The sequence below is a fragment of the Cryptotermes secundus genome, unplaced genomic scaffold (genome assembly GCF_002891405.2).
Source record: "Cryptotermes secundus unplaced genomic scaffold, Csec_1.0 scaffold572, whole genome shotgun sequence".
In the NCBI taxonomy this organism is placed as follows: Eukaryota; Metazoa; Arthropoda; class Insecta; order Blattodea; family Kalotermitidae; genus Cryptotermes; species Cryptotermes secundus.
Genome location: NW_019725849.1, coordinates 892,565 through 919,504, shown reverse-complemented (window position 1 = coordinate 919,504; position 26,940 = coordinate 892,565). Strand labels below are relative to the sequence as shown.

Here is a 26,940-nt window from a genome sequence, read left to right as displayed (position 1 = left end):
ATATATGCAGCAATCAGCGACATTTAAAAAACCAGCCGTGCTGCATATAAGCGGTGATCGTCGCAAAAGGGTTAACCTGGTTTCAAGAACCCAAAGGTTCAAAACCCTGTTCACAGAAAGCCATCAATGGACCCTTTCCTGAGCCTGTTTAATGTAGTGCACTCCTTCACATGCACGCACTTTCTCAAAGATCCCATCTGTTGCTACTTCTTCCAAATTATGTCTTCCTTTGAGGATTCCTGACCAGAATTCCATCTTCATTGATGTAACTGTCTTAAGAGTGTACCTTATTATACAATTCATGTCATTTTTTAATTTTGTTCTCTGGCACCCTCTAGCTGGTGTGTCCTGCCTTACACACAGCATTTCATAACTTTCAATTCTGCACCTAAATGAATGGTCATGTCTCTCCCATTGAATGTTTAAAATTCAGGCTGGATCAAGCTGTTATGCCCTTGATGTGTATTCAGAAAGAGCCTGGGTTCCATCTCAGCTGGAACACTGACCTTGATACCGAGATTTCTTATGGTTTTCCTCTCTTGTCAGGCAAATGCCAACATAACACCTTAAAATCAGCCACAGCCACTTCCTACCACTTACTTATGGAGCTGAGCCCTTCTTGAGGAGAAGCCAAATCTGCAGCTACTCAAGAATTTCCCAGCATTTTTTTGAACCAGAAGGTTCATTACCATGTTCACAAGAGCCCTCCACTGGTCCCTATCTTGAGCCAGCTCAATCCAATCCATCCATCCCCTCCTATATCTCTAAAATCCATTTTAATATCATCCACCCACCTATGCCTTGGTCTTCCCAGCGGTCTCTTTCCTGCTGGGTTTCCCACCAATATCCTGTATGCATTCCTTGTCTCCCCCATTCGTGCTACATGCCCTGCCCATCTCATTCTCCTTGACTTGATCATTCTAATTGTACCTGGAAAAGAGTAAAATTTATGAAGCTCCTCATTATGCAGTTTTCTCCAACCATCCGTCACTTCATCCCCCTTTGGCCCGAATGTCCATTCAAACTTCCTACCACATCCTGTTTAATTCATTATTTGCTAGTAATCCTATCATTCAATATAAATGTCCCCGAGCTGAGATTCAGGATTATATACCCAGTATCTGAACCTAATGAAAGTAGTGAAGTCTAAAGGGAATTTCACAAATGAATGCAAAACAGTTAAGAATTATTATTTTGTTTGGTTTGTGATGAACAACAGTAATAGCTGTAGAAATTATTCAGCATCTAATGAGTTTAGAGAATCATGTGGTACACATAATTTGAAGGACCTAGTTGAAGTTACTATTCTATTGCCCTGACATTTATTTGTATAAACTGAGGAACCCCCTGTACTAGCAGATGACTGCTGGTATCCCCGCTGAGATTTGAACTTGTTAACTCCCAAATTCAAATCAAAAGCACTGCCCATTATCTAGCCATACACTGCACTTTTGTGATGGTGCATGTATTTGGTCCAGCTGGCTTTTGTTGCATTCATTCAATACCAGTACGATTACCCACTATTTAAAATGTGGCCATCAGCCCAGAAGGACAAGGAGATGTAAAAGTTTCCATTTGAAGCAACTTGCTCACTGTTGCCGTTTATCCCTTTGTGTCTCATAACAGTAGAAAGTTACTGTAAAGAAATCTGTGGTGCCCATATGTTCACCTGTCACATGGCAATTCTTTCAGCCGAATTTGTGAATATGATAGTGTGTTACAGTGTATCGAAAATCTTTTCTTTTCAATCCATTATGACTCCTAAGAAGAAACCCATGCAAGAACTAACACAAAATCATATTTTGACTTTGATGCAGAAGATAGATATATTAAAATACTGGAAAAGAGTAAAAAGTGCATGAAAATTTGATCTCGATAAGAGTTCTGCTCATGCAATGAACTATTAATGTATTCAGCACACCCTGTTCCTGTGTGGATCTCAGATTTTCGTGACGAAAGCGGGACAGTTTGCTCGATCAAATAAGTCATACATGGGTTGTGGGAAGGGGGGATTAGGCGAAAGTATGCCTACTCATTTTGTTGGCAGTAAGAAGCAGAAACTTCTATATTGTCAACAAAAATTGGAGAGAGTGTGCAAAATTTGTTGAGGGTACAGAAAACAGTGAGCACTATAATCATGAAATCAACATCTAAAATGACATCAGAGTCACAAGGAAATGAGATTAATTTAAGACACAGGCAAGCTCTTATTTACCTTTGAATGTGAGCAGGAGCAGTGGGAATTACCTGATTATCACGAATGCTGTTAAAAAGTCTCTTTTGGAAAATCTGATGACTTGGAGTGTGGCATTTCAATTGCTTAATGCTGCGCAGATCACCAGTTTTCATTATTTGTTCCTCAGTCACTGAAGGTCAATTCTCTCTGTTCAGATTCATCACCAATAAATTGCAGCAGCAGCAGCAGCATGTTAACTTTCATTCAGCATTCAAACATTCTGAGTGTATGAAAGAAAATTTTCAAGTTGATTGGGAGAATGCTATAGAGTAATTCAGTGCAATCATCAACCTACTGGAGCTCTTTCTCTCTCTCTCTCTTGGTCTTTCTTTTTTCTGCCGTGGGTCAAGAAGCAAGGAGAGTGGTCACTCTCCACACTGCTTGACCCACAGTAAAAAGCAAGAAAAATTATCATTATCGTTATCATTTATTATCATTCAACAATCTATACATACAGGTATTACAACCATTTTGATAAGGAAATTGTTAGTTTTACATCTAATTCTCGTGCATATCTTTACAGTATACACTGTACCACCCTAATATAGGGGGTTTGTCATCTGAATAATATTATCTAGATCTAGTTACCATTAATTTCATTGTCTTTACACAAATACAACAGATTAATCAGCTACATATTACATTTACACACTTGAAAAATCAAAAGACATAAATTCATCTACAGTGTGGGGCTCTTGAATGTGTGTAGTCTTGTCATTACTCCAGTGACAACCCACTTCTTCGGAACAATTTGTTGGCCCTGAAAAGGACCGTGGTTGCTGAGATGCTTGACCAGAGAGGTAGCGCGGCGCGCGCCAGTAAGGAGAAAGGCTAGTTACAGTGAATGGCTGGTGAAAGGCTAGTCGTTGAGCGCGGTCGTAGGAGCCATGAGGCAGAGGCTACGCCAGATACCCAGTGAGTTGGGCCATAACATGACCACCGGCGAGTCCAGGCGCGGTGCCCTAGTGAGTCGGGTGTGAGAGCGCTGGAGGGCTGAGGCAGTTGTGCCTGGCGCAGCATGCCGATGCCTCCGAAGACCGAGCGCCGGCGACGAAGCCTGCTGGCTTAAGTTGCTTGCTGTGTGGTTTGATCGTAGACTGCAGTCGGACTGATGTTAGCGGTTCGAAGCTGCTCCTTTTTATACACTGCTCGGTGGGGCGGAGCGAAACTCGAAAGTGAGGAGGAAGAATTGATTGGCTAGCACGCGTAATGACGTAGATGCGTGCTAGCACCGATCCCAGTATAAATACGAACGTTTGAAGCAATCTGGTTGGTTAGCGCGCGTGATGGTGAAAAGTGATGTGAAGAGCGAGCGTTGCAGAAATGCGTGATAATGTGGGATGTTCCCACAACAGAATAAAAGGAAAATTTTCCCTTTGTTTTATTTGATCGGGGACATTATTGTACAAACTAATTCCCATATTTATCACACTCCTCTTAAAAAGAGCTGTATTACAGTGCTGTACATGAATATTTAATTTTATTCGTGTGTTATAATTATGAATATCCAAATTTATTGCCATAAAAGCCATTTAACATTCTCATCCTTTTACCAGAATTTCTTATGCCTTGGGTAATTCATTTGTTTTTCCTTGTCATTTTCATATAAACAGTCTTTTTTGGAAATGCTATATTATAGTAATAAAGGATCATGTCCATAAAATCATTAAAACTAGCACTTGCATCAGAGGTTGAAAAACTCTCCTGCCATAACGCCTTCTGCAATAAATAATTAAACTCATGGATACCCTCTTTAGTAAACTGTCTTTTTCTGCTCATTAAGCAATGTTATGCCTGGTAAACACTCGGATGCGTTACCACTCAAGAACAATAGTTGTTGATGGATCATGTTTGCACCTCCATGTTTGCCCATACAAGGACCTTCTGCATAATGTTCTCGATCCACTGTCCCTACTTACGGTGACAAAGGACCAGTCCCCACGCTGTACCTCCCCCTTCCCCTGCTTACACGTTTTAGCCCTGAAGTTGTAGGCAGCATGTACCTCAGGAATATAGGCAAAATCGCCACATCTGCACTGTGTAATAACATAAGAACAAAATTATCTTCAACATTTGGCTACTGTGAAAACCTACAACCAGTAATCTGTAGATAATGTTGTGTCTGATGTTCTCTCAGAGAAGCCCCATGGAAAGTGTAGTCTTGTGGGTTGTAATGTTAGTTCAGAAAGAACCAGCGATGTGGAGGAATACATCACTTGATTCTGCTGGTTTGTCGCTTGGCTGACTCTTCAAATCTGAAGATTTTCCTCCGAAATATTCTGCCCTCACCAAAGTACATGGCACTACAACCCAGAAGAATGCTTGTCATCAATCTGCAACATTTCCTGCCATATATTGACTGAAGTTCTCTACTAAGTGATTAACACAGGGGCAATCTCTTTGGCCACGACCATTTCTATGCAAGAATGCGGAACCCACAAATGAATTTATCTGGGAATAGCATAAATACCATAAAGAAAAGACAAAAGCTGTAATTGATGCTAGTGAGAAGAGTGGTGAAGAAGGCAACACTGATAAAACTAAGTATATATTCAGGTTTCATTGCCAGAATTGATGATATAACATAAAGATAGCTAAGAGAATTTTTAAAAATGTGACAGAGTTCAAATATTCAGCAATGAAAGTAACACACAAAAGTTTGATTTATAAGGAAATTATGAACAGATTAAATTCAGGCAAATTTTCACCATCCACTTCAGAATCCTCTTTCTTCTTGTCTGCTGTCAAAAAAAAAAACGTAAAGAGTGAGATATACAAAACTATTAATTTGCCATTAGTATCATATGAGACTTAGTCTCTTACACTGACGGCAGAACATAAGACTGAGCGTGTTTAAGAAGAGGGTCACTGGGGAGAATATTTGGACCTGGGATGAATGAAATAATTGGAGGCTGGAGAAATATACGCAGTGAGGAACCTTGTAAGTTGTACTTCTCGCAAAAAAATGTCAGCATGATCAAGCCAACAGAGAACAAAATATGTAATTTGTGATTGATAAGCAAACTAAATTTTTTTCAGGTTTAGATGTTCATGGTTTGAATACAAGAAATCGAAAGCAATTATATTTGCCAAACTCGAATCTTTCTGCTTTTCAAAAAGGTACTATGTTTACCACTATTAAACTATTTAACAGATTGCCCATAACCATTCAAAGCCTTAAAGATGATGGAATTAGTCTTTATATCTTATGAATAATTCCTTTTATACAGTTTCTGAATATGTGGAGCATAACAAACACTAATTATTCTGTTATCTTTGTGTTTGTTTAAATTTTTTGTATTTTTTTTTTTTTTATATGACGAGCTTCATGTCCATTTGTTTTGGACTTATGAAATGAAATGTATGTATGTATGTAAGGCATGTAGGACACATGACAGGGAGGATCAGTTCATGCAGGATTTTGGTACGAGAATGGACAAGGAAGAGGCCGCTAGGAAGAGGCGGACACAGAGGGGATGATAATAATAAAATGAACCTTAAAGAAATAAATTTGATTTGTTTTTGATTTGTTTCATTCTGGTCTGTCACACAAACAATTACAAAGACAAAATTAACACCGTCCAGTGTGACTATTTAAGTTTTTTCACTTGAAAACTCATCACCCTCACATGTTTTGATCCCTACGGATCATCCTCAGAGGGCATAATAGGTCGAGAAATGTGGATTGAATTAATCTGTTTCAGGGTAGAGACAATGGGTGGGCTTTTGCATACATTGGAATTAACTTAGGGGTTCAATAAAATCCTGGGAGTTTCATGAGTGGGTGAGAAACTGACAATTTCCCAAGAAAGTCTCAGCGCTACATGTAGCCAATCTGATCAGGTCATGCCATACAAATGGTCAACACCAAGGTAATTTTTAGAAATAATTATAATATTGTGATTCATATTGAACGTACTGTGTATTCCATCTTTTTTCGCTTTTCATTTCTAAAAAAAAAAAATCCAGGATACTCACACAGCAGGGTGATTTCATAAGCCTACTTTTATATTTTCAAACTAGTGGAAGTAGGCTAAAAATATGCACTACTTATTACTCTCTTGTATCTTATAAGAAATTTCCATAGGATTCATGGATTTGTTTTAATACTCTCAAATTTTTTATTCTGCGCCCCCTGCCAGGATTTTTTTTTTGTGTAATTCGTACCGGAAATGTGTGTGCATCGTGCTGCACTCTGTTATTAATATATGTAATTTGGAATACTACTTGCCGCTACTTGCCGTTGCTGTAAGGAAGTAAGGAAGTAACGAAGGTAACAACCGTCACCGTTGAAGATGTTCGTGTCCCTTCCTGTCAGTTTTATAATCTGTACTGACTTGTGAAGCTGTGAAATAAGCCATTCTGTTGGTTGATATTTTGTCTAATAAAGAAGCTGAATGCGGTGACTATTCGTGAGTAAGATATAGGTAAATGTTTGAGACTTGTTTGATTACGCAGAAAGTAGGTAATAATTGCACCACTATATACAAAGTCCTAGTCTTGGATTATATTGAACACTTATCTAAATTCGCGCCCGTCAAGGTGTAAGAGGCTTTTCATATGGGTTCATGTAATCGAGATTGTGAATATTTAGTATACCGATTTCATCCTTATAGTTTCATAGATTACAACCTAGGTAAAATTGTGTTTAAAAGTTGTTCCAAATTAACAAGTCGCTTGAAAGTTTATGTAAAAACAATAAAGGGCTTGAAATATTTTGTGAAATAAACTTTACAAAAGCATATACAGTTTTCGTTGGTTAAAAACTCTCGACCATTTACGTGCCTTGAAATTCTTATACAGCGAAAGGTTAAGAAACTGATCTTGTGAAAACAGTAGTCAGTTTAACTTATTTTCACCACATTCAGGTGTTACTGTTTAACATCTGAATTTGTGTAATCCATTATTTGTAACGTATCATCATCACATCGTTAATTCGATTTTGTGGGCCGTAAGGCATGACTGGTTATACTGTCATGTTGTCATTGAGATTGTTTTGTGTCAGGACACCAAAAATGCAGTGGTTATACATATTTCGACCAGAAGATAGAAACTTTTTGTGAATTTCATTCCAACACGCAAAGTTAATCTCTTTTTTTTTATAACACCCAATGTCTGCATACTGTTCTGAATTATTCTGTTTATGAAGGAAGATGGAGCTTATAAATTTTGAAACATTTATAGCAGCTGTCATGTAATGGGATGTGGCAGATAATGCGGATTTTCTGTGTCCCAGTGGCATGTGTTCTGTATGTAAAAAAGTAAAAAAAAAAAAAGAAAGAAAGAAAAAAAGAAAGAAAGTAAAGCTATCCCTGTAACAGGCCGTGAAGTCCCATAGGGTTGTGAGACGTTGAGGGTCCCACATTATCTAGACCATCGGCTCAAAGATGACAGTAAGGTTGTCAGCCTTACATACCGGCCGCACTTTGCTCCCCAAGAAAATTATTTAATTAATTCCTGGTAATTTCTGTTAGAGGCTGAGTGAACTCCAGGGCCATAGTGCAGCTGGAAGGATTAGGTCAATCGAAAAAAATCCAATGACCTCATCGGGACTTGAACCCTCAACCTTCCAGCTTGTAGCATAGCCCCTCAACCAACTAGGCTACCGCGTTGTGTATGTATTTACAGGATTTAGCAGCACTTTTTTCTAATAAGATTCTGCCTTGTAATGTAACTGTCAGGAAGTAACACATGTTCTTCAATGCCATATCTCAGCGACAAGCACGCTGAATGCTCACAGCCAACATCATGTGAACGTGTGTGCAGTGACAGATGAAAATGGACTGTGTGCTTATTACCAAGGCAGTCATATAATGGTAGACTCTTATGTGTTAGTAAATGTCACACCGTGTGCAACAGTGAGTGGCTGAATGATTGTTAGTAACAAACTGCCACTGTCATTGGCTAAACTTCTTGGCGTGTTGGATGATGCCATGACATGTAGATACTGTGTTTTGTATTTTTAACATAAACTGTAAACATTTATGAGAACCATTTGGTTAATAAATGTTGTGTAAAGAATTTGCTACCAAATGGTGTAAATCGGTGTCGTGTAATATTGACGGTATTTTCTAGACCAAATCATAGATTTGCTGCACTGATGGAGCTTTCTGTTGTTAATTTATTATTGGTGAATGCTGGTAACAGTGGAAACTTGTAGTGAGTGCATACTCTTGATTTAGACAAATTGCATCATTTTTGTAGTTTGTACTCTTCACCAAATAAGCTTTAGGGAATTTAGGATTTGATGGAGTTGTGTGTGCTTCCAAAACACTGGTAAATATCTACCAAAATATGTGGTGTTACGTTCCAGATGGTAGTAACACCATTGTCATAGTCTCTATTGTGAGAAATTTTGTGTTATGTCTCACGATTTTTGTTCAGGAAACAGGTCATTGGGACATTTGAGATAATATTAAAATGGGCCATAAGGGCATGGTGATTCTGTATTGTGTCTGAAGTATGTTTAGGTTGCATCTGAATCCAGTAGCATGGAGTTTTGTTTGGTGTAGGAAGTGCTTCATTGTTTTAATGTATTGTATAACTGTGAAGGTCATGGAGCCTGTTAGATGGCCAGCACTGCCACCTGCTGAGGCGGGACCCAGTGCCAAGTCTCCACGAGAAGACAGGCCACCTGCTTCAGCAAACAGCCCCACACTTGAAAGGGAGAAATCTGCAACACCAACAAATGAGCACCCTTCCTCGCCAGAGCCAAACTGTGCCATCTGTTTGGGAAAGTCACAGAACAAATCATTTACTGACAGTTGCCTGCATCAGTTCTGTTTCAACTGTCTCCTGGAGTGGTCAAAGGTAAGGCTCACAGCACATTACTGTCATGAGACCATATCTGAGCTAATCATGTAACTGTTTGAAGCTTGATGTTCTAAATAATATTTAAAAATTCACATCGTACATGTTAGAAAGCTCATTACATCTCCATTGCAAAGATCAGTTGTTAAATGGTGTTAAGGGGGTAATTGCTGTTTACTATAAGAATCGTGCAAAACTCATAAATAGTGTAGTTGGTATAGTGACTGGCTATGGGCTGGATGACCAAGGGGTCAGAGCTCGAGTCCCAGTAGGATCAAGATATGCAGACGATACAAGTATAATAGTGACTAATCCAGAATACGCTGACTACAAATCAACTATGACCAGAATATTTTGCAATATTAATACATGGTTCAGAATCAGTCTGTTAAAATTAAATATTCATAGAACCCACACTCTCCAGTTCACTTTAATGAACTATGAGGATCATAATATGCATAATAATATTGATCAAAATTTACCGACTAACTTAGAGTGTATCAAATTTTTAGACCTAAATATTGATAATAGGCTGTGTTGGAAGAATCATATTGATTACCTTGTTACTAAATTGAGTTCTTCTTGCTTTATTATGAGAACAGTTAAGCCTATGATATCATTAAGTAGCTTAAGAATGATTTATTTTGCTTATATGCATTCTGTGATGACATATGGAATTGTCTTCTGGGGCAATTCTTCATACATGACGAAACTTTTTATGATCCAAAAGAAAATTATAAGGATTATGATGGGATTAAAGAAAAGAGATTCATGTAGAGACTCTTTCAAGGAAATGAAAATTCTGCCTTTGTGTTCTCAATACATATATTCCTTAATGCAACACACTATAAATAACATACATTTGTTTACAAGAAATACGGAGGTTCATAATATTGGTACCAGACAAAATGTTAACCTATTTCCACCGAGTACTTCTCTTAATAAAGTTCCATAGGGTGCATGTTATTCAGGTATAAAAATCTACAATCATCTGCCTAAAGAGCTGAAACAATTATCTAATAACCAGAAATCCTTTGAACATTCCCTAAAAAGATTTTTACATGCTAACTCTTTTTATGCATTAAATGAGTATTTTAATTACAAATGTACATAAATTTGAATGTTTTAACGCCATATTTTAATATAGTTGGTGTGGGAGATGTGAGGGGTTGTGTTGTGGTTACTTGTGACTTATGTCTGTTAATCAGGATATTATCTTTTTGCCTCGTATTGTTGTATGTGTTAGACAGTTAATGTGGGTGATATTAGTTGTGTGGCTTGTGTGACTTTGTGTATGTGTTTGGTGACTATTTCCACATCCTGGGTCTGTTGCCTGTATGGATGTTTATGGAAAGTGGAGGATGTGTATGTATGTATATGACGAGTCCTGTATCAATGTGTTTGGATTTATGGGAAAATGAAATAAAGAAAGTATTTAATTCAGTTAATTTGGGTAATTTGAGTGAAATTGTATTAATTTTAAGTTTTTATAGTAATGCTCTTTTTAAATTATGTTTAGTAATTATAATTGTAATAATTTTTTTTCTATGTTAGTTGACTAGTGTGTGTGATTTTGGTTGTGTGACTTATGTAATTTATTATATGTATACATCTATTATCAAAGGGACTATTTCCACATCCTAGGTTTTTTTGCCTATATGGATATATGAAAAATAAAGGAAATGAATGAATGAAAGAAATTTCTCCACATTGTCCAGACCAGCTCTGGGGTTCACCCAACCTATCCAATGGGTACCAGGGGCTCTGTCAGACATGATGTCCGTGAATCTGAAGTCCAAGTCACATTGCGACTGACGTTCAGTCAGTCAGTAAGTCTTGGTGTCAAGCCCCATTTGGGGCTCATGACCAGATATTTAGTATTACTGTTGAACGTTACAGTTTTGTTTTTTGTAGGATGTCCTCTCTGATGAAAGGACAGGTCTTGTCTTTTTTACATGGTGCTGGACCTTGCCAGTGCAGTGTTTCTTGGGTCCGAGTCCCTTGGGACTCATGATTGTATTTTACTGTCTCAGATTTGAGACTTCCCTACTCATCGCCTCCTACGACTCACAGGGTCACGGTGGAGGTATTTGACCCCACCTCCACGTAGGTGTCTCTGAATCCGAAGTGTTTTTGTTTCTAGCACTTATTCAAATGTGACATGACACACGTGACAACCAAAAATACAGATGATCAATTACTGAACAGTTCTGTCCTCTTTTATGGCAAAATAGTGAAATCTGGTAGATTCCTTCATGTTTTTGGATTTCTGCATTTTTCAGGTACTGACAATGACACTGACACTGGCAGTCATAACCTAAACTATGAAAAACTATAGAACGTGACATTTTCAACTTGCTGGGTGATCCATACTCAAAATATTATGCCCTTACTGAAAATCTGACCGTGGGCAAAAGTATAGTACTTTTCAAAGGGAGAAAATTACACACCCGTGTTTCAGAATAAAATTTTATAAAATATGTGACTTTTCTGGTTGTACGTATGTTACATATGTTTCTATGGAAGGAGAGGATGCATGTGGCCACAAACATGGTAGCAACTAACACAATTCTAACACAACTGACAGAAAAGGTGGCAGGACATGGACATAGACATATGTGAATGGCTTATCTTAGTCATCTGATATATGCAGTTATTTGACAAAAAAGAAATTCTGTTGTTATGGTGCAGACGGACCTAACAGAAAGGACTGCCACAGAGCTCTGCTTGCTGCCCGATTCTTGTTGGTTTCTCACTTGACTTACCATGAAGACAGAATGTTTATGGACTTACCAGACTACATGGCATTAAATCCCAGGAGATAATAATCTTCACAGTGCTCTGCTTACTTGCAATTTTCTTGTTTGGCTTACCATTTGGCCTTGAAGATGGAGGCAGTATTCTCCTCCATGCTGTCAGTGGGTGCCTACAAGGCTACACAGGGCTACATATCAGAAGATAGTACTCTTCATACCCCAGAATATACTGTCCATAAAGATTGCTTTTACATGTTACCCGTGGGACACTCCAGATAGTACTCTTCATAACCACTGCTGTGAGAACCCCAAATCCTACAATATACAAGTATATTATGATGGTATTTTATTTTTATTTACATGTATACATTCCGTTGATCCTTATGGTACAGCTGACCAGTGGATATGGATTTTGTCCCAGGTTAATAGATTAAAATACACAAATACAGAAACTACATACATACTTTTGTCATTAAGACAGTTAAAAGATTTATATTAATGTACAATGCAAAAAATGATCAAAATTATAAAACAATAATTGATACAAAATACTTAGGTAATGATATAAAATTATAACATATCAGGGGTACAATTACCAATTTTAATTACATACATGGTTAAAATATTCCTCTAAGGAATAAAAAGAATTTGAAAGAAAAAATCTTTTTAGCCTCAGTTTAAATAGTTTCACATCATTACTCATACTCTTGATTCTGGATGGCAGGTGGTTATAAGCCTTAATACCAAAATAATATGGTCCTTTCTGAAAGATTGTTAGGCGTGATGTGGTAGCCGGGGGCTTCTCAACCTGTTGCAGTTTATCAGGTTAATCTCACCCACACGTTCATCTGAGATTTTCTTCATGCTTCAGTCAGTTGATAGATCTGACATTTATGTGCTGGTTGCTTTACCTTTGCTGGTACCTCTATGAGACCTTAAGGTCATTGACATCACTAAGAGCAGCATTAGGTATCCATCCTCTAGGTTTAATGGTGACCTTTGAGTGCTACTTAGAAATAACAACTTCCTACACTTAACAGTGTTTGGCTTGAATGGTTGAGTCTGTCTTTTTCCTTCTGTCCAAAGACTGGCTGAGCAACTTTTTCTGCTGAAAATGAAAGTGTGTGGTTAATCAGGTTTCAGTCTCTTTGGAATGATTATTGGATCAAAGAATTATTTAGAGGTAATTGCACATCCCCTTATGCATGTACTGACACCCTTGAGATAACTGCATATACCAGTTTCATGTACCTGAACTTATAATTTGTGAACTGCAGCTTAATGCCATGTCTGCTGTTATCTATCACCTTGATTATTGCATGTCTTATTCAGCCTTCTGTAGTAGATACAGCATTATTAAATGACTAAAGTCCCTGTGCGATTTTAATGTTGGTGTTGCAGGTAAAACCAGAGTGTCCACTCTGCAAGCAGAGCTTTAAGTCCATCATTCACAATGTGCGCTCCAATGAGGATTATGACCAGTATCATTTGCATCCCGCATCAGAGAACCCATACCCATGGTTAAACATGATCAACATGGACATGGCACAGCAGCGGTTCAGATACAGGTACCAGTGCTATCCTTTGTCAGACACGTGCAGTGTGAGGGAAGCAACATTTCGGGCACAAACAAGGGGAGAGATTTTAAGCAACATCCTGAGCACATGAGAGATACCTGTTAACACGTTAAGCGCACAAGGGAAATGTTTTGTGCACACAGGAGGGAAAGACTTTTTGAGAACACAGGAGGGTAAAAATGCTTTGAGCACACATGAGAGAAATATTTTTCAGCATACATGATGGAAACAGTTTTGCGTGAAAATCTTGAGGAAAGAGACCACTTTGGGACACAGGTTTGTGTATGATGAAAGATGAATCTTTCAGAAATAGTGTTGTGTAAATGTGAACTGAATAGAACTGTTCAGGATAAGTTGCAGTGGTAGGCATTTTTTTTATGACAGCTCTAAGCTATCAACTATGATGACAGATCCACTCTGACACCTGACCGTCACCTAGAGAGAGTAATGGGATATCTGGAACATGATCTGCAGCGCAGAGTGGAACCTGGTGATGTCGTGCCAACTCAGAGAAGCTGGCGTCAATGGCGTGGAGTGGCACCACCTGAATTTAGAAGGAATGTGTACAGCCAGAACCTGTGGCTCACCTCGCTCCTGAGTGTGGGTCAACCCAGGGATGTCTCACCTCAGAACTTCAGGTGTGTACTTAAGATTCCCAGCAGCCAGTCATATTTACCAGTGGTACAGGATGTTCACATTTCCATTGTCATTGCCATTTCAGTGCCGGGTTGCTAGTATCTGATTTATTAGTATGTTTTCTGTGCCATGACTCAGGTGGTTAGTCCTGCCTACTTACTGCTGAGCCTTGAGTCATCCGCAGGGTAGTCCAGGTTGGATTTTATGGAAGGAAAAGTGCAGCTGGGTTCAGTTTTTCTCAAAGCTCATCACATTTCTTCCATCAGCAATAATTCCACCAGCATTCTGTATTTGTTATCAGAGGCTTCTATAATAGGCACATTTGGGGCCCTGATACCAAGAGACTGTGCCTTAGCCCATTCCTTAAATTCATTCATCAGTAATCTGTCAGACGACAGGTCCACAGTCTCTTCCAAAACAGTTCCTCCACTTCATCCGATCTAGAGCTTTCTCCTTAAAATGAGAATATCCTCTTCTGTCCCCAAGGTCATCCAGCATCTTCTTACATCTTCTTCCTAATCTTCTGGTCACTTCTATCCGCCCCTCTATCTTTCCTTCAATAACTTCTTTTAGACGGCAATTCCTTAAATAATAATTCAAAATTAATTTTTTCATTGAGTATATTTTATTACTCAGTGGATGTTAGGAGATGATGTGAAACATTTCAATATTGTGTTAATCAAAATGAGAATACAGTGGTGATACAGATGATGTCCTGCAGTAGGGGAATGGGTAATACCACAGAATAAATCTGTCACAGAATGCTAGAAATTGGAAACTCAGACATCAGTATCAACAATAATGTAGCTATAAGGATTGAGAGATATGGAATTAAACAACTGTATTGGCTCATACTGAACCATGCATTCCACTTATCTTGCATGGTGCTGTGCCCATATGTACATCTGCTCTGTAAACAATGTGAATGAATAACTTCATATCCTTTCAGGAGGGAAATCATCTATGAAACATGATTTAAAGCTTTAGCTCTCTGGAAATGGACCCAGTCATCAGGTACATGAAAGGGGCATTTTCTCTAAATATAGAAATTTGATCAGAGCTTTATATATTCATAATATTTTTGTATTCTGTAGTTTATGTATTCATATCTTTTTCTTTTTTATGGTTTATTTTGCTGTACTGTCAGTAGCTCAGTCTGTATAGCATCAAATGATAGGACGGTTGCTGACTAGTGAGTTCGAAAGGATTTGGAACGAAATGGCTATGGTCTGATCAAGGTACTATCCTGGTGTTTACCCGGAGGTTTTGAATAAATCCGCTAGTGTCCCAGCCAAGATTTGAACAGCGCATCTCCTGAATGCAAGTCTGTAGCAGTACTGCCCCAACAGCCTGCTTGACCAAGGTGCAATGTTAAAGATGTGGAGTATATATGACAATGTGTTTGAAAATGATTTGTGTTACAGGAATCATCCTGAGGAAATGCATCGTCTGATTCCATGGCTGAACCGAGAGCTGCAGGTAGTTATGCGGAGCCCAGGGCTGGCAGCCCGTGTTTTGGATCTTGTGATCAGTCTGCTGCCCCAACATCACATACACTCAAGAGAGTTTCGATCCCAGCTTGAGACCTACCTCAGAGAACACTATAATCACTTTATCCATGAGTTCTACGTTTTTGCTCGCTCACCTTATGACATGATTGGCTTTGATGAAAATGCTCGTTACTCAGTACGCAATATCTCGGTTTGTGCATTTGTATTATTTATGAATTTATGCTTTGTATATTGGAATTGATGATAGAAGATTCATTTCTAGGACTATATGCCAAAGAAGAAGAATATTGAACCTTCTGCTCATTATGAGCAGGTTGTTTCAGTCTATATCTGCATGTTTTGTTTCTGTAATAGCTCAACATATTTCAACCTCCTTCTCTCCTTGCAGTTTCCCACAACATTTTGCATTGGTGAAGTAGTTGTTTCTCTTGGCTGTATATTGCATGTAGGGTTAGTGATGTTGGACAGATGGAAATACACGCAGCTGAGCAGTGAGCACCTGAGTTTGAAAATCTAATGCTGGCAGAACTGATTCTAGCAGGAGGTGAAAAATTACGGTCTGAGATCCATAAACTCACTTATTGTATTTGAATTAAGGAAGAATTGCCTCAGAATATAAGAAGTCTGTTATCCTACCATATTACAGGATCATTGTTACTAAAAGACTCCTGGAGGAACAGAAACGGTTTTGGAATAAAAACTTTAAAATTTTCTATTCCTTTTAAATCAGATGGCAAGCTGTTATGTATTTTAATTCCCACATTAATTACACTTATTTTGCAACGAACAGTGCTGCATGTTTGTACATACAAATCCTATTTTCCGTTAGTGTTATACTTGTGAATGTCAGACTAATGAGTTATGTAGATCTTGTTCTTTTTAAAAAGCATAAGATCTCATATAAATATCTGAAGAGGTTACTGTTAAAATCTTAAATTCACCAAACTGACTTCTACAGAACACCCTGTTTTTTCATCCCTTTAATGAGCCTTAGACCTTTTTTGTGTGTAATTTGAAGACTGTATTACTGTCATTTACTCCCCCCCCCCAAAAAAAATAATACCAGATTTCAGTATAGATTAAAATTTAGTAAAATAAACATTCCTTACTACTGGTAAACTTATTGAGTCTCATATGAATTTCATGAAATAAGGAGCTTTGTTTAATTTATGGCAAAGATATAGTATATGAGTGGCCCAGCTCTGACATACTTGCAACAACACACCAAAACACACTCAGACAATAAGAGACTGCCATAGAGCAACAACAACACAGCTATGAAATGCTGATATGCCAATGTCATCAAACCATACTGAGGTTTCTGTCCACTACTGCTATGGCAAGTACATGGCGGCGAGTTCACAAACGTTATTGTCAGACCTCATATGAACCTTCAGGTTCCAAAGAATTTTATGAAATTCATGAGTAGCTGAGTGACTTATAGCCCCTCAAGAAAACTTGGCTCCGCCATAACTTTTAGCCACAATGTTTATGTAAAATAGATATGACTAAGTAATTAGTCTCATAATTTGCACCTTTGCATCGTTTCTTTCCCCCGCTTTACGTACTATAAGTCCCAACAGACATGTCATGGCTTCTAGAATAACACACACACGCATTTTCACTTGCCCATCTTGTGAAATATGGCAGCTGGGATCAACCAGTGCTGTGGGCAAACAGCTTGCCATAGGCAGTTTGTGTGGAAGGGAAGAGGCTAACAGCAGTCACTATGGAAGAACTGATACTTGTTACTGGTGCACTTTCTAAATGTGAGCTACAGTGAATAGCTCAAGACATAACCCATTGACTCCTGTGATTTGCAATGCAGTCTCAAAACAGCAGTTTATAAAGTTCATAAAAAATGCTCATTTTGGTGAGTACTTACAAGCATATGAGATGTGGCTGAAATACCTAAACTTCAAATCTGTATCATAACATCTAATTGCATGTATTAATATACATCCTTAAGGTTTAAAAATTGATGTGGGGGGTAGCACTAGTGTTTTATGGTTCATTTGCAATGAATGGCTGCAAAAATGCACCATGTTGGCTCTGTCATGTTTCTCCATCTGCATTTAACAACTCTAGAACTGCTACACATTTTCACAAAATTTGATACTTAGGATTTCTAAAATTTTCCAGGATGTTTCAGTATTGGTTAAAATGAGACAACAGTAAAGGACACCGTACATGAAGGTCTGTGTGTGCTGAGACTTTCACAAGCATAACTCACATGAAACTTACTAAATATCGGAATGAAAATTATTTTGAACAAAACTTGTAGAGAAAAATGAAATTTACAGTTCATATTGAATATCCTTTTCCTGCGAGTTATGGTTGTCAAGATATACAGTATAGATTTTAAACTGCATGCTCCTTGTAAACCTGACTGCTTGTCACAAGCTGGCCTTTACAGCCGAAGTCCCTCTGTTGTGATATTCTGAATTGGCAATTCCCAGTGATTTTTGCTATAATGAAATTCTTGTTGTAAGCTGTAACTCAATTTGCCATAGTTCCAGTAACTGCCGGTGGAGCTGTAAATTACATGGGTAAATGTAGAAAATATTGTGATTATCAGTAAAAGTTGAAAGAAGGCTCCATTTTGGTTCATATCAGACCAATACAAACTGTTGTTACCATGAAACAAGTTTTTAATTACCTCAAAAACTGTTCATCATTACAAGAAATTGTGATTTTGCTTTAGATGGATATGGTCCATGAAGTTCTATCTGACAGTTCCGACAGCGATGTTGTAATTCTCCCGTCAGATGAAGGCCACCCTTCTTCCAGATCTCACAACATGATGACTCCCGTAGCACCCCCTGGATGCAGCTCTCCGGTAGCAGGACCTTCCAGGGTATGAAATGTCTGCCTCATATTAAATTATATATAAGTGAATGCTTGAGCTGTAGACTTCAGAATCTTGGGATATTTGTTTTACATCTTGGTCACTATATGGCACAAGGACATCACATTTACGAGTCTGTACTAGGTTTGTATTTATTTATTTACGCTTTATTTCAAGAGTCTTTCAATAACGTGGATTGTGCAGTGTCATATGGTAGGATGATAGGTGAGTACTGAATTTGAAAGAATGTGGAAGGAAGCATTGTAGCTTAATTTGGGGGGGTCACAAGGGAAAATCATGAAAACCTTCAAGATTTGAACCTAGGAACTGAAAGTAAAGCAGGAATTCTAATTGCATAGCCTTGGTATATGATTTGTAGGTTATAATATCTGCCTTCTCAGACATTCAGTTTGAGGAATGTGTACAACCAGAAGTTTTTAGATATTTTTTGATATGGTGCAGATTGAAAGAGATACTAGATGTAAACCTGATTTCTTTCATTCTGGTCTGTCACACTAATAATATCATGAAAAGTTAAAACAGTTACATCTAATGTGACTAGTGAAGATTTTTCTTATTTAAATTATTTATGCCCTTACATGTTTCATGTTTCATGAAAATTTATATCTGGAACAGTGATAGTATATCCACCATGTTCAAAGCGCAGGCTGATTAGACATTGATATTATTGTTGGCAACTTCCTATGGAGTTGCTGCACCACTTGCCAAGAAAAATGCTGTCGCATGACTGGAACTACTATCACACATTGTTTACTTCTTTCGTTAATTGTTAATCAAATATAGTAATATAGTATTCATCGTCATAGAAGATGTTCAGAATGTCTACCCTCTGCTGTGAGAAATGTCTGAAGTCTTCTAAACAGATTTTGGGAAACTTGTTGTAACATTCAGATAGTTTCCTTAGCTGTAGATTAAGTATTTCATTAATGTATCACTGAGCATCAAAAATTCATTCATAAAATATCAGTCAAACGATATGGTTTGTGCTAATTGCACAATTGGTCATAAATGGGAAGTTGAATTAGAGCATGAGGATTTTCATTACTCAAATACCTGTTGTTTTGTGAGTAAACATATCCCTGGAGATTAAAATTAGCCTCATCTTTGAAAATTGTCGGCTTAGGATCAGTAAGTCCATCATGCACAAGACAGGTAAACCAATTACAAAACCTCACTCTTTTTTCTTAATTCACAGGCTTAATTTCAGGAACAACAGTAATTTTATATGGACGAATGTGCAACAGTTTATTTGCTGTCCATGCACTGCCTATAGAAACACCACTTTGTTGTGCTGATTGCTGCAAAGATTTTTGAGGAGAATTTTCTAATCGATGACCAGTGTCATCAAGTTTTACCTCAGTTAGAACATGATTTCTTTTAAACGACTTTCTGTCAATTAAAATGCAGTGGGTTCAAACTTTCTTCACTAATTTGGAAATTGTATCTCCAGATGGACATGTTTTGGGAAATTTACAGTGAAATTTTCTTCTGCATGATTTGTATGACTTTTTTTCTCACATAACAATCATAAATTAAAACTCTTTGTTCTAAATTATGTCTCACATGAGCCATAAAGACACAGAAAAGAGCACTGTAGAAAGATGCTTATATAACACTTGATGGCTTAATACTGACCAACACTGACTGACTCACTGATCAGGTGATCACCAAATGAATGACCTTCAGTTTGCTGTGATGACGTACAGAGAAGCTCCATGAACGTCTAATAAGCCTGCACAGTGAACACTCTGTACAAGGCAACAGTTGGGCCATTCTGTAGCACATTAGACAGACCTAATTTTCTGTCATACTGTGATCACTTTTCATTATTTTTATATCACAAGTAAGGTAAAGTTATCTCTGCACTTAATTAATTTACCACCTCATGATGACATGGGGGGAGTGGAGGTGAGTTGTCAGCTCCATGCCCTGGCCTCTTCAACGCAAAGGATGTAGCGCCAAGTACCCATAGTATAGAAAACTCACCAAAGCTGGTTTTACACTGTGGGAAGGAGAAAGATCTCTTGTCACTACGGAGAATTGAACTTCAGTACTTGAAGCATCCAGCCTGTAGTCCATCACTATAGTGACCTGTCGTGACTCATCTCATACACAAATATCCATAAGGTGGAAGTTTTCCCGAAGTTCCAGTTTTTTTATTTTTAATAAATCCCTATGTATTAATTGACTCCTTAAGCCAGAATTTAAACCTCTGCTATTTGTACACCGCATCGTATTTAAATGACATACCTATATCTCACAGCATTCTTTCACTGTTATAAATCTAGAGTATTTTAGATACTATTAAAATGAAGTTTATGAAATTTTCAGGAGATGTTACAAATAGTCTAGACTTCCACCCAGAAGAATGTCACTTGTTTCTAGGCCATGTGATGTACTAGACAGAGCCATTTTGAAGCCGCTAACCAGCTGGTTTAGAGATTGCAATACATTCCTTCTGGTTCCTATGAAATCAGTCAGAAGAAACAGCCACTGCAGTGGAAACTGTGATTGTTGGAGGTATAATGCCTCAAATTCCCCACTAAGAGATCACAAAGCAGTTATGATTTTTCTATGAGCTTGCAGTTGGCTAGGATGTACATGGTCACCACCAGTAGCATATCAGGCTAGCCATGACTACAAATAATTATAACCATTTCACTAATTCCCACACTTGGAACTTCTGAAGTGACAGCTTTGCTTGCTTAACCTCTCTTTTCTTGTAACGTATTCTGTTTATTTCTGCAGCACCATGAAGTTCCACTGGAGACCACCCCAGCACTTTTTTTTAATTCACTTAGTTGGGGGTGGAGTCCAACTAGGTCCACTCAGCACGGCGGCCACTGATTGGCCTATTGTAGCTTGCCCCGGGTGATTATGATGATGGAGAATTTGGTGGAATGAAGATTGGAAGGGGAAACCGAAGTACCCAGAGAAAACCCGCCCCAGCACCATTTTGTCCACCACAAATCCCACTTGACCAGACCTGAGATCGAACCCAGGCCACCGCGGTGGGAAGCCAGCTACTAACCGCTTGAGCTATGGCGCAGCCCTCAGCACCTTAACATAGTGATAGAGCAGTTTAGCTCTTCAGCTTCAGTTCTTGCAAGAACTTCATCTGAAGCCTTTCTGAGAAGGGTTTCTTCTTTAGATCCCCCCCCCCACACACGCACACACACTTTAACTTTTATGGTATTTAGATAACAGCAGTTTTTCATGGTGAAATCAGGAAGTTGCACTTTCTTCAACTTCTTATCAGTAACAGTTACTTGTTTTCCTGTTGTAAGTCAGCATAACTGTGAGGACAGGCTCTTTTGGTGTAGTTTTGTAAACGACACTCCATATATTGTATTAATTCAGAAGTACAGATCTGATAGGAGCAGGCTTACAAACTTCCATTTTCCAAAAGGCATGATAAAACCGAAAGAATCAATGCTGATAAAGGTCTTTTCTTCTGACTCAATATAGATTCTTGTGTGTTACTCCTGGCAGTGTGACCAAATCGTTTCATGCCTGCCAGTGTTACGAGACTCAAAATGGAGGATGAACATAATGGTGGTTCATAAATTCAGATTATAATTTCTTGGCAATGGCTCAAAAATGCACTTTATATATATTGCCTAACAGACTAAATGTTTGTTTGTACTGAATGAAAGTTTCAGTTTTCTAAATTTAATCTTTTAATTTTAAAAAGAAAATGGTCTTATAAAAGTCACAACTGCCGAACTATTTCAAATATATATATATATATATTGTGACATGCTGAGCTATGGATGACGCCCCTCCCCCAACCCCCGCCAGCCGTGATGCGCCGAGCGAAGCCGAAGCGAGCCGATGTTAGCCGAGTCCTATGATCCTGTGACATGTTGCGCAACGGAGGACACCCACCTCCCCAGCGGTACGTGGCGGTAACGAAGCGCTCGCGTTACTATGGTAATAGGCGAGTCCCTGCCCTGCCACTCTCCCCACGGTGATGTAACGCGCAAGGCGCGGTGACGCGGAACCGCTTCCTACTGTGACGTGGCACGTAACAGGCACACAGCCCCTATATAAGGGAACTGCACAGCAGCTACGAGGAGTTGTAACGTGGCCATCGCCGAAGACAGTTCCGAGTTAGTTCCGAGCAAGCCTACGAGCGAATGTGATATCAACAGTTCTCAAGGCAGCAGCCTGCGAGTCGAGTTGGACNCGGAGGACACCCACCTCCCCAGCGGTACGTGGCGGTAACGAAGCGCTCGCGTTACTATGGTAATAGGCGAGTCCCTGCCCTGCCACTCTCCCCACGGTGATGTAACGCGCAAGGCGCGGTGACGCGGAACCGCTTCCTACTGTGACGTGGCACGTAACAGGCACACAGCCCCTATATAAGGGAACTGCACAGCAGCTACGAGGAGTTGTAACGTGGCCATCGCCGAAGACAGTTCCGAGTTAGTTCCGAGCAAGCCTACGAGCGAATGTGATATCAACAGTTCTCAAGGCAGCAGCCTGCGAGTCGAGTTGGACTATGGCAGCCGTCGCGGAAAGAAGAACCGGACGTGTGTGTAATTGTGTAATCGGGAGTGTGTGATACAGTGATACAAAGCTCCCCTACGGTAAACGTGTAGACTACTGAAGACAGAGTGAACTGATTTGCACATAGGGTTATAAATCGTGAAACCCCGCAACAGTGTTAACAGATTAATGCGATTAGGGTCATAAATCATGAAAGCCCGCAACTGTGTAATAATTAATTGTAGCCGTTACTTGTAGGTTGTTGAATAAACCAATTAACAATCCGAACGGCGTCTTCAGTAACAAAACACGTTAAAATATATATATGCCAGTAAAGTTATGAAGAAAAATTGGTACTGGGCACAAAAATTTATATTCATGAATTTTTAAATGAGGGAGATATATATTTTTTTAATTGGTTTACTATGTGCTAAAAGTTCCTAATTTCATTAATTAATATGAAGGGATTTGTTGACAATAACAAATTGAAATTTTGGAAAAATTTTAATTCAGGGATATTTATTTTTAAAATAAAAGTCATAAAATTTGGTGATGACATGGCTGATGGCATTGTTTAATCTGACATAAAATGACTCAGCTGTGTTTGCCTGCAGGTGGTACTGCCTGTAGACCAGGCAAGCAACAGTGATGTCAACAATGCAAGCAGTTCCCACAGTGATATATCTCTATCTGGAGACATACAGGATTTCACCAGAAGCAGAGAAGTTGCAGAGGTTGAACCTTTGCAGTCTAACGATGGGAATGATTCAGATGGCTGTGTTGTTGTGGGTTATGTGAAGCCTCGTCATGAGAGGACACCTGAGATCATCACTCTGCTGTCATCTGAACCAGAAGCAGAAGAGGATGATGTGATTGTAAGTAGACCACTTTCAGAGTTGTCATCCTATGGTGTGTTAGCCCAAAGCTGCATGGCTACAGCCTGGTCATATTTGTCTACAGTGTATTGCCAAGTATCTGTTCACAAAAGCAAATTGCACGGTTGAAGCATGTTACAAGTATTTACTACCCTTGGTTGCCCACTTAGGGCTGTGCCATAGCTCAAGTGGTTAGTTGCTGGCTTCCCACTGCAGTGGCCCGGGTTCGATCCCTGGTCTGGTCAAGTGGGATTTGTGGTGGACAAAGTGGCACTGGGGCAGGTTTTCTCTGAGTACTTAGGTTTCACGTGCCAATCTTCATTCCACCTTGCTCCACAATCACCCTCACCTATCATATGGGGCTGGTACAATAGGCCAGATGTGGCAGCAGTACAAGGGACTTAGTCCCACCCTACTAACAATAAAAAAATATTTCCCCACTTGAAAACAGTTAAAGAGAAGCAGATAGGTTTGGTTGTCAGGTACATGGTGGTACTGCTTCAGTCAGTGTTGGTTTTAACTGTTCCGCTGCAACTAAATCAATGGAACAGGTTCTTCTAACTGTAGTCGTTGATTGCCATTCTTCACTTGACAGACCCTGATGTGTCCCTCTTCCTACAGTCAGTAACATTTGGTTTTGTCTTTTGGTTCAGGAGATGTCCCAGATGGCATGCACAGGGTGCTATGACCGCAGTTATGGTTACGAACTTTCTTCGACTAGCTCCCCAGAGTCATCGGGATCAGAATACGATCCATACCCTGTTCGTAAATCACAGAAGAAAAAGCGAAAGAAGAAAAAGAAGAAGAAAATTCAGAGGAAGGGGAAGTTAGGCAGTGCAGCAAAGTCTAAGGCTAGAACCAGTGAGTTTTGTAGTTATGATATATTTGTCACTATAATTTATTGCTTGTATTGCAATAGAAGCTGGTCTGTGAACTGACTTTTTGCCTTATGTTTGTTGAAGGTCGTAAAGATGATAAAATTGCAGCAACTTCTACAAAGAAGAAAGGTCATAGTAAAGCAGAATACTCCAATAGCGATTCTGATTCATCAGCATGCACGTGTACTGGTAAGAAGTCTGTACGGCGGAGGAGAGCGCGGTCATTTTCCTCCTGTAGCAGCTCCAGCAGTGTCAGCAGATACAGTCGCAGTTCCAGCAATGCCAGCAGAATCAGTCACAGTTCCATCTCCAGCAGTAACAGCAACCCCACTTACAGGTCTCAGAAATCACGTAGCAGCTGCACGAGACACAGAATCAAACATTCGCCATGCAGGAACAAAAAGGAGTCATGGCGCATACAAATCAACATGCCAGACATGAGGCAGGAGCATGACTACTCGGACACTGGCTGTGAGTCTCGTTCCACATCTGATATAAACGGCAGCCTTCAGAGGGGAAGTTCTAATGGGCGACCTAAGTTGCGCAGTATTGTGATCACACGGGCTGCAAATTGTAATAGCAAGTACCAAGCATCTGAGAGTAGCAGCCATGACAAGCTACAAAAAAGTTCAACCCTGAAAAGCAAATCACATCGACAAGAAGAAGCACAGAAGAAAGTGAAAAATGAACCCAGTATAGCACCTTCTACATTGAGCATCAGTCGCCCACACCACAGCGGTGATTCACATTCCTCTCATTCTTCTCACAGGTTTGAAGGAAGCAACAGATCCTTGAGTAAATCAAATGGAAGCACTAGACAGAAGCACAGCAAGGAAAATGGGAGGAGGAAGGAAAAGGTGGCGGACAAGAAGCAGAGGGGCTCAGGGTCTTCTTTAGAAAGAGAGGCACATGAGACAAAACCAAAGAAACGAAAAAGAATCTTGCCTTCATTTTCTGAATCATCAAATGACTGAGATTGATACACTGATAACTGTAGTTTGAATAAGTTGATCATTCCCAATTTTAAATGAAAGGGTGGACTCAGTTCCAGTGTGAATATTTTGTATAAAGGTGCACAGTTTCATGTTTCGATACTTGTGGTGTTAACAATAATTGTGCTGTTTACACAGCCTGCATCTGAGACAAGGAGAACTCATGTGCGGTGTTCATTGAGGCATTTACTCTGCCATGTGCAATTGCAACCGATACCTGGCTGCATGGAAACAGATGCAGCTGGATTTAATTCTGTGTAAATTATGTACTTCATAGTTTGATTATCTGATCCCTGGAGGACATTTAATTCTTGATTGGAACTTTGTTGAAGGATATTCTGCCAGGAGATTTTAATTTCAGTAAAATTAATAAAGTATTCACTTCACATGGTATTTTTTTATATACATTACAGATTTTACCTCAGTTTGGGCTTCTTATGATATATTCATCCCATGGCGAAGCTTTCAGAATAGTGTCTTTCCTCTTTTTTTTTTACACTTGTAACACATGGCATACCATTTTCTTGGCATTGTGTTTATGTAATCGTCTTTGAGAAATATCATTCAGTTAGTTGTATTATCTGTGATTTACTACTATTGTATATACACCACTGCATGATTTATGCATCCCTGCTTTTAAACAAGTTTTGGAAAAAATTAAATACTGTACAGTGCAGAATGTACCTCCAGGGAATGCAGTAGCGTAGTTGGTTGAGGGGCTATGCTACAAGCCGGAAGGTTGCGGGTTCAAGTCTCGATGAGGTAATTGGATTTTTTTCAATTGACCTAATCTTACCAGCTGCACTAGGCCCTGGGGTTTACTCAGCCTCTTAACAGAAATGAGTACCTGGAATTAATTAAATAATTTTCCTGAGGAGTAAAGTGCAGCTGTCGTGTAAGGCTGACAACCTTACCACCATCTTTGAGCTGATTGTCTAGATAGTGTGGGAGCCTAGACGTCTCACAACCCTATGGGCCCTAATGGCCTGTTACGGGGATAGCTTTACTTTTTACAGTATCCCTCCAATTAAATCTATAATCATGTAATATGTGTCTTCATTTACTACTAGCCCTCCAACTTGTATTATCACGTGTACCTGGGGTAACGTGACTAATAATTGTGGGTTGTTAATTTGATGACTGGATTTATTTGACTTCACTATTACAATTACACTCTGTTATAACAGTTCACACATTTAACTCCTGGATAATGAATCCCTCACTGTTGTCTGGATCTTGCATATTTGGTCTTGTCATATTCTGCTTTACTCTGTATAACTCTGCTTAGTTCTTGAAAGCATGCTGATTC

At 39.1% G+C, this 26,940-nt stretch overlaps 1 protein-coding gene across 5 annotated transcripts; it reads left to right on the top strand.

The window, feature by feature from the left end:
• The first annotated feature begins 6,466 nt into the window (after window positions 1-6,466).
• Window positions 6,467-26,024, top strand: LOC111863767 (E3 ubiquitin-protein ligase Topors). 5 transcript variants are annotated; one of them, XM_023850414.2, is made up of 9 exons: window positions 6,467-6,648; window positions 8,789-9,046; window positions 13,204-13,370; window positions 13,790-14,017; window positions 15,440-15,716; window positions 18,231-18,383; window positions 23,501-23,761; window positions 24,415-24,622; window positions 24,724-26,024. In XM_023850414.2, the coding sequence occupies exons 2-9, from the start codon at window positions 8,792-8,794 to the stop codon at window positions 25,611-25,613; spliced, it is 2,439 nt and encodes an 812-aa protein (XP_023706182.1). In that variant the 5' UTR covers window positions 6,467-6,648; window positions 8,789-8,791; the 3' UTR covers window positions 25,614-26,024. The 5 variants fall into 5 exon arrangements, with proteins under 5 accessions (XP_023706182.1, XP_023706185.1, XP_023706186.1 ...); XM_023850417.2 differs by having other exon boundaries at window positions 6,467-6,663; window positions 15,440-15,701; XM_023850418.2 differs by having other exon boundaries at window positions 6,468-6,663; window positions 15,440-15,494.
• The last annotated feature ends 916 nt before the right edge of the window (window positions 26,025-26,940 follow it).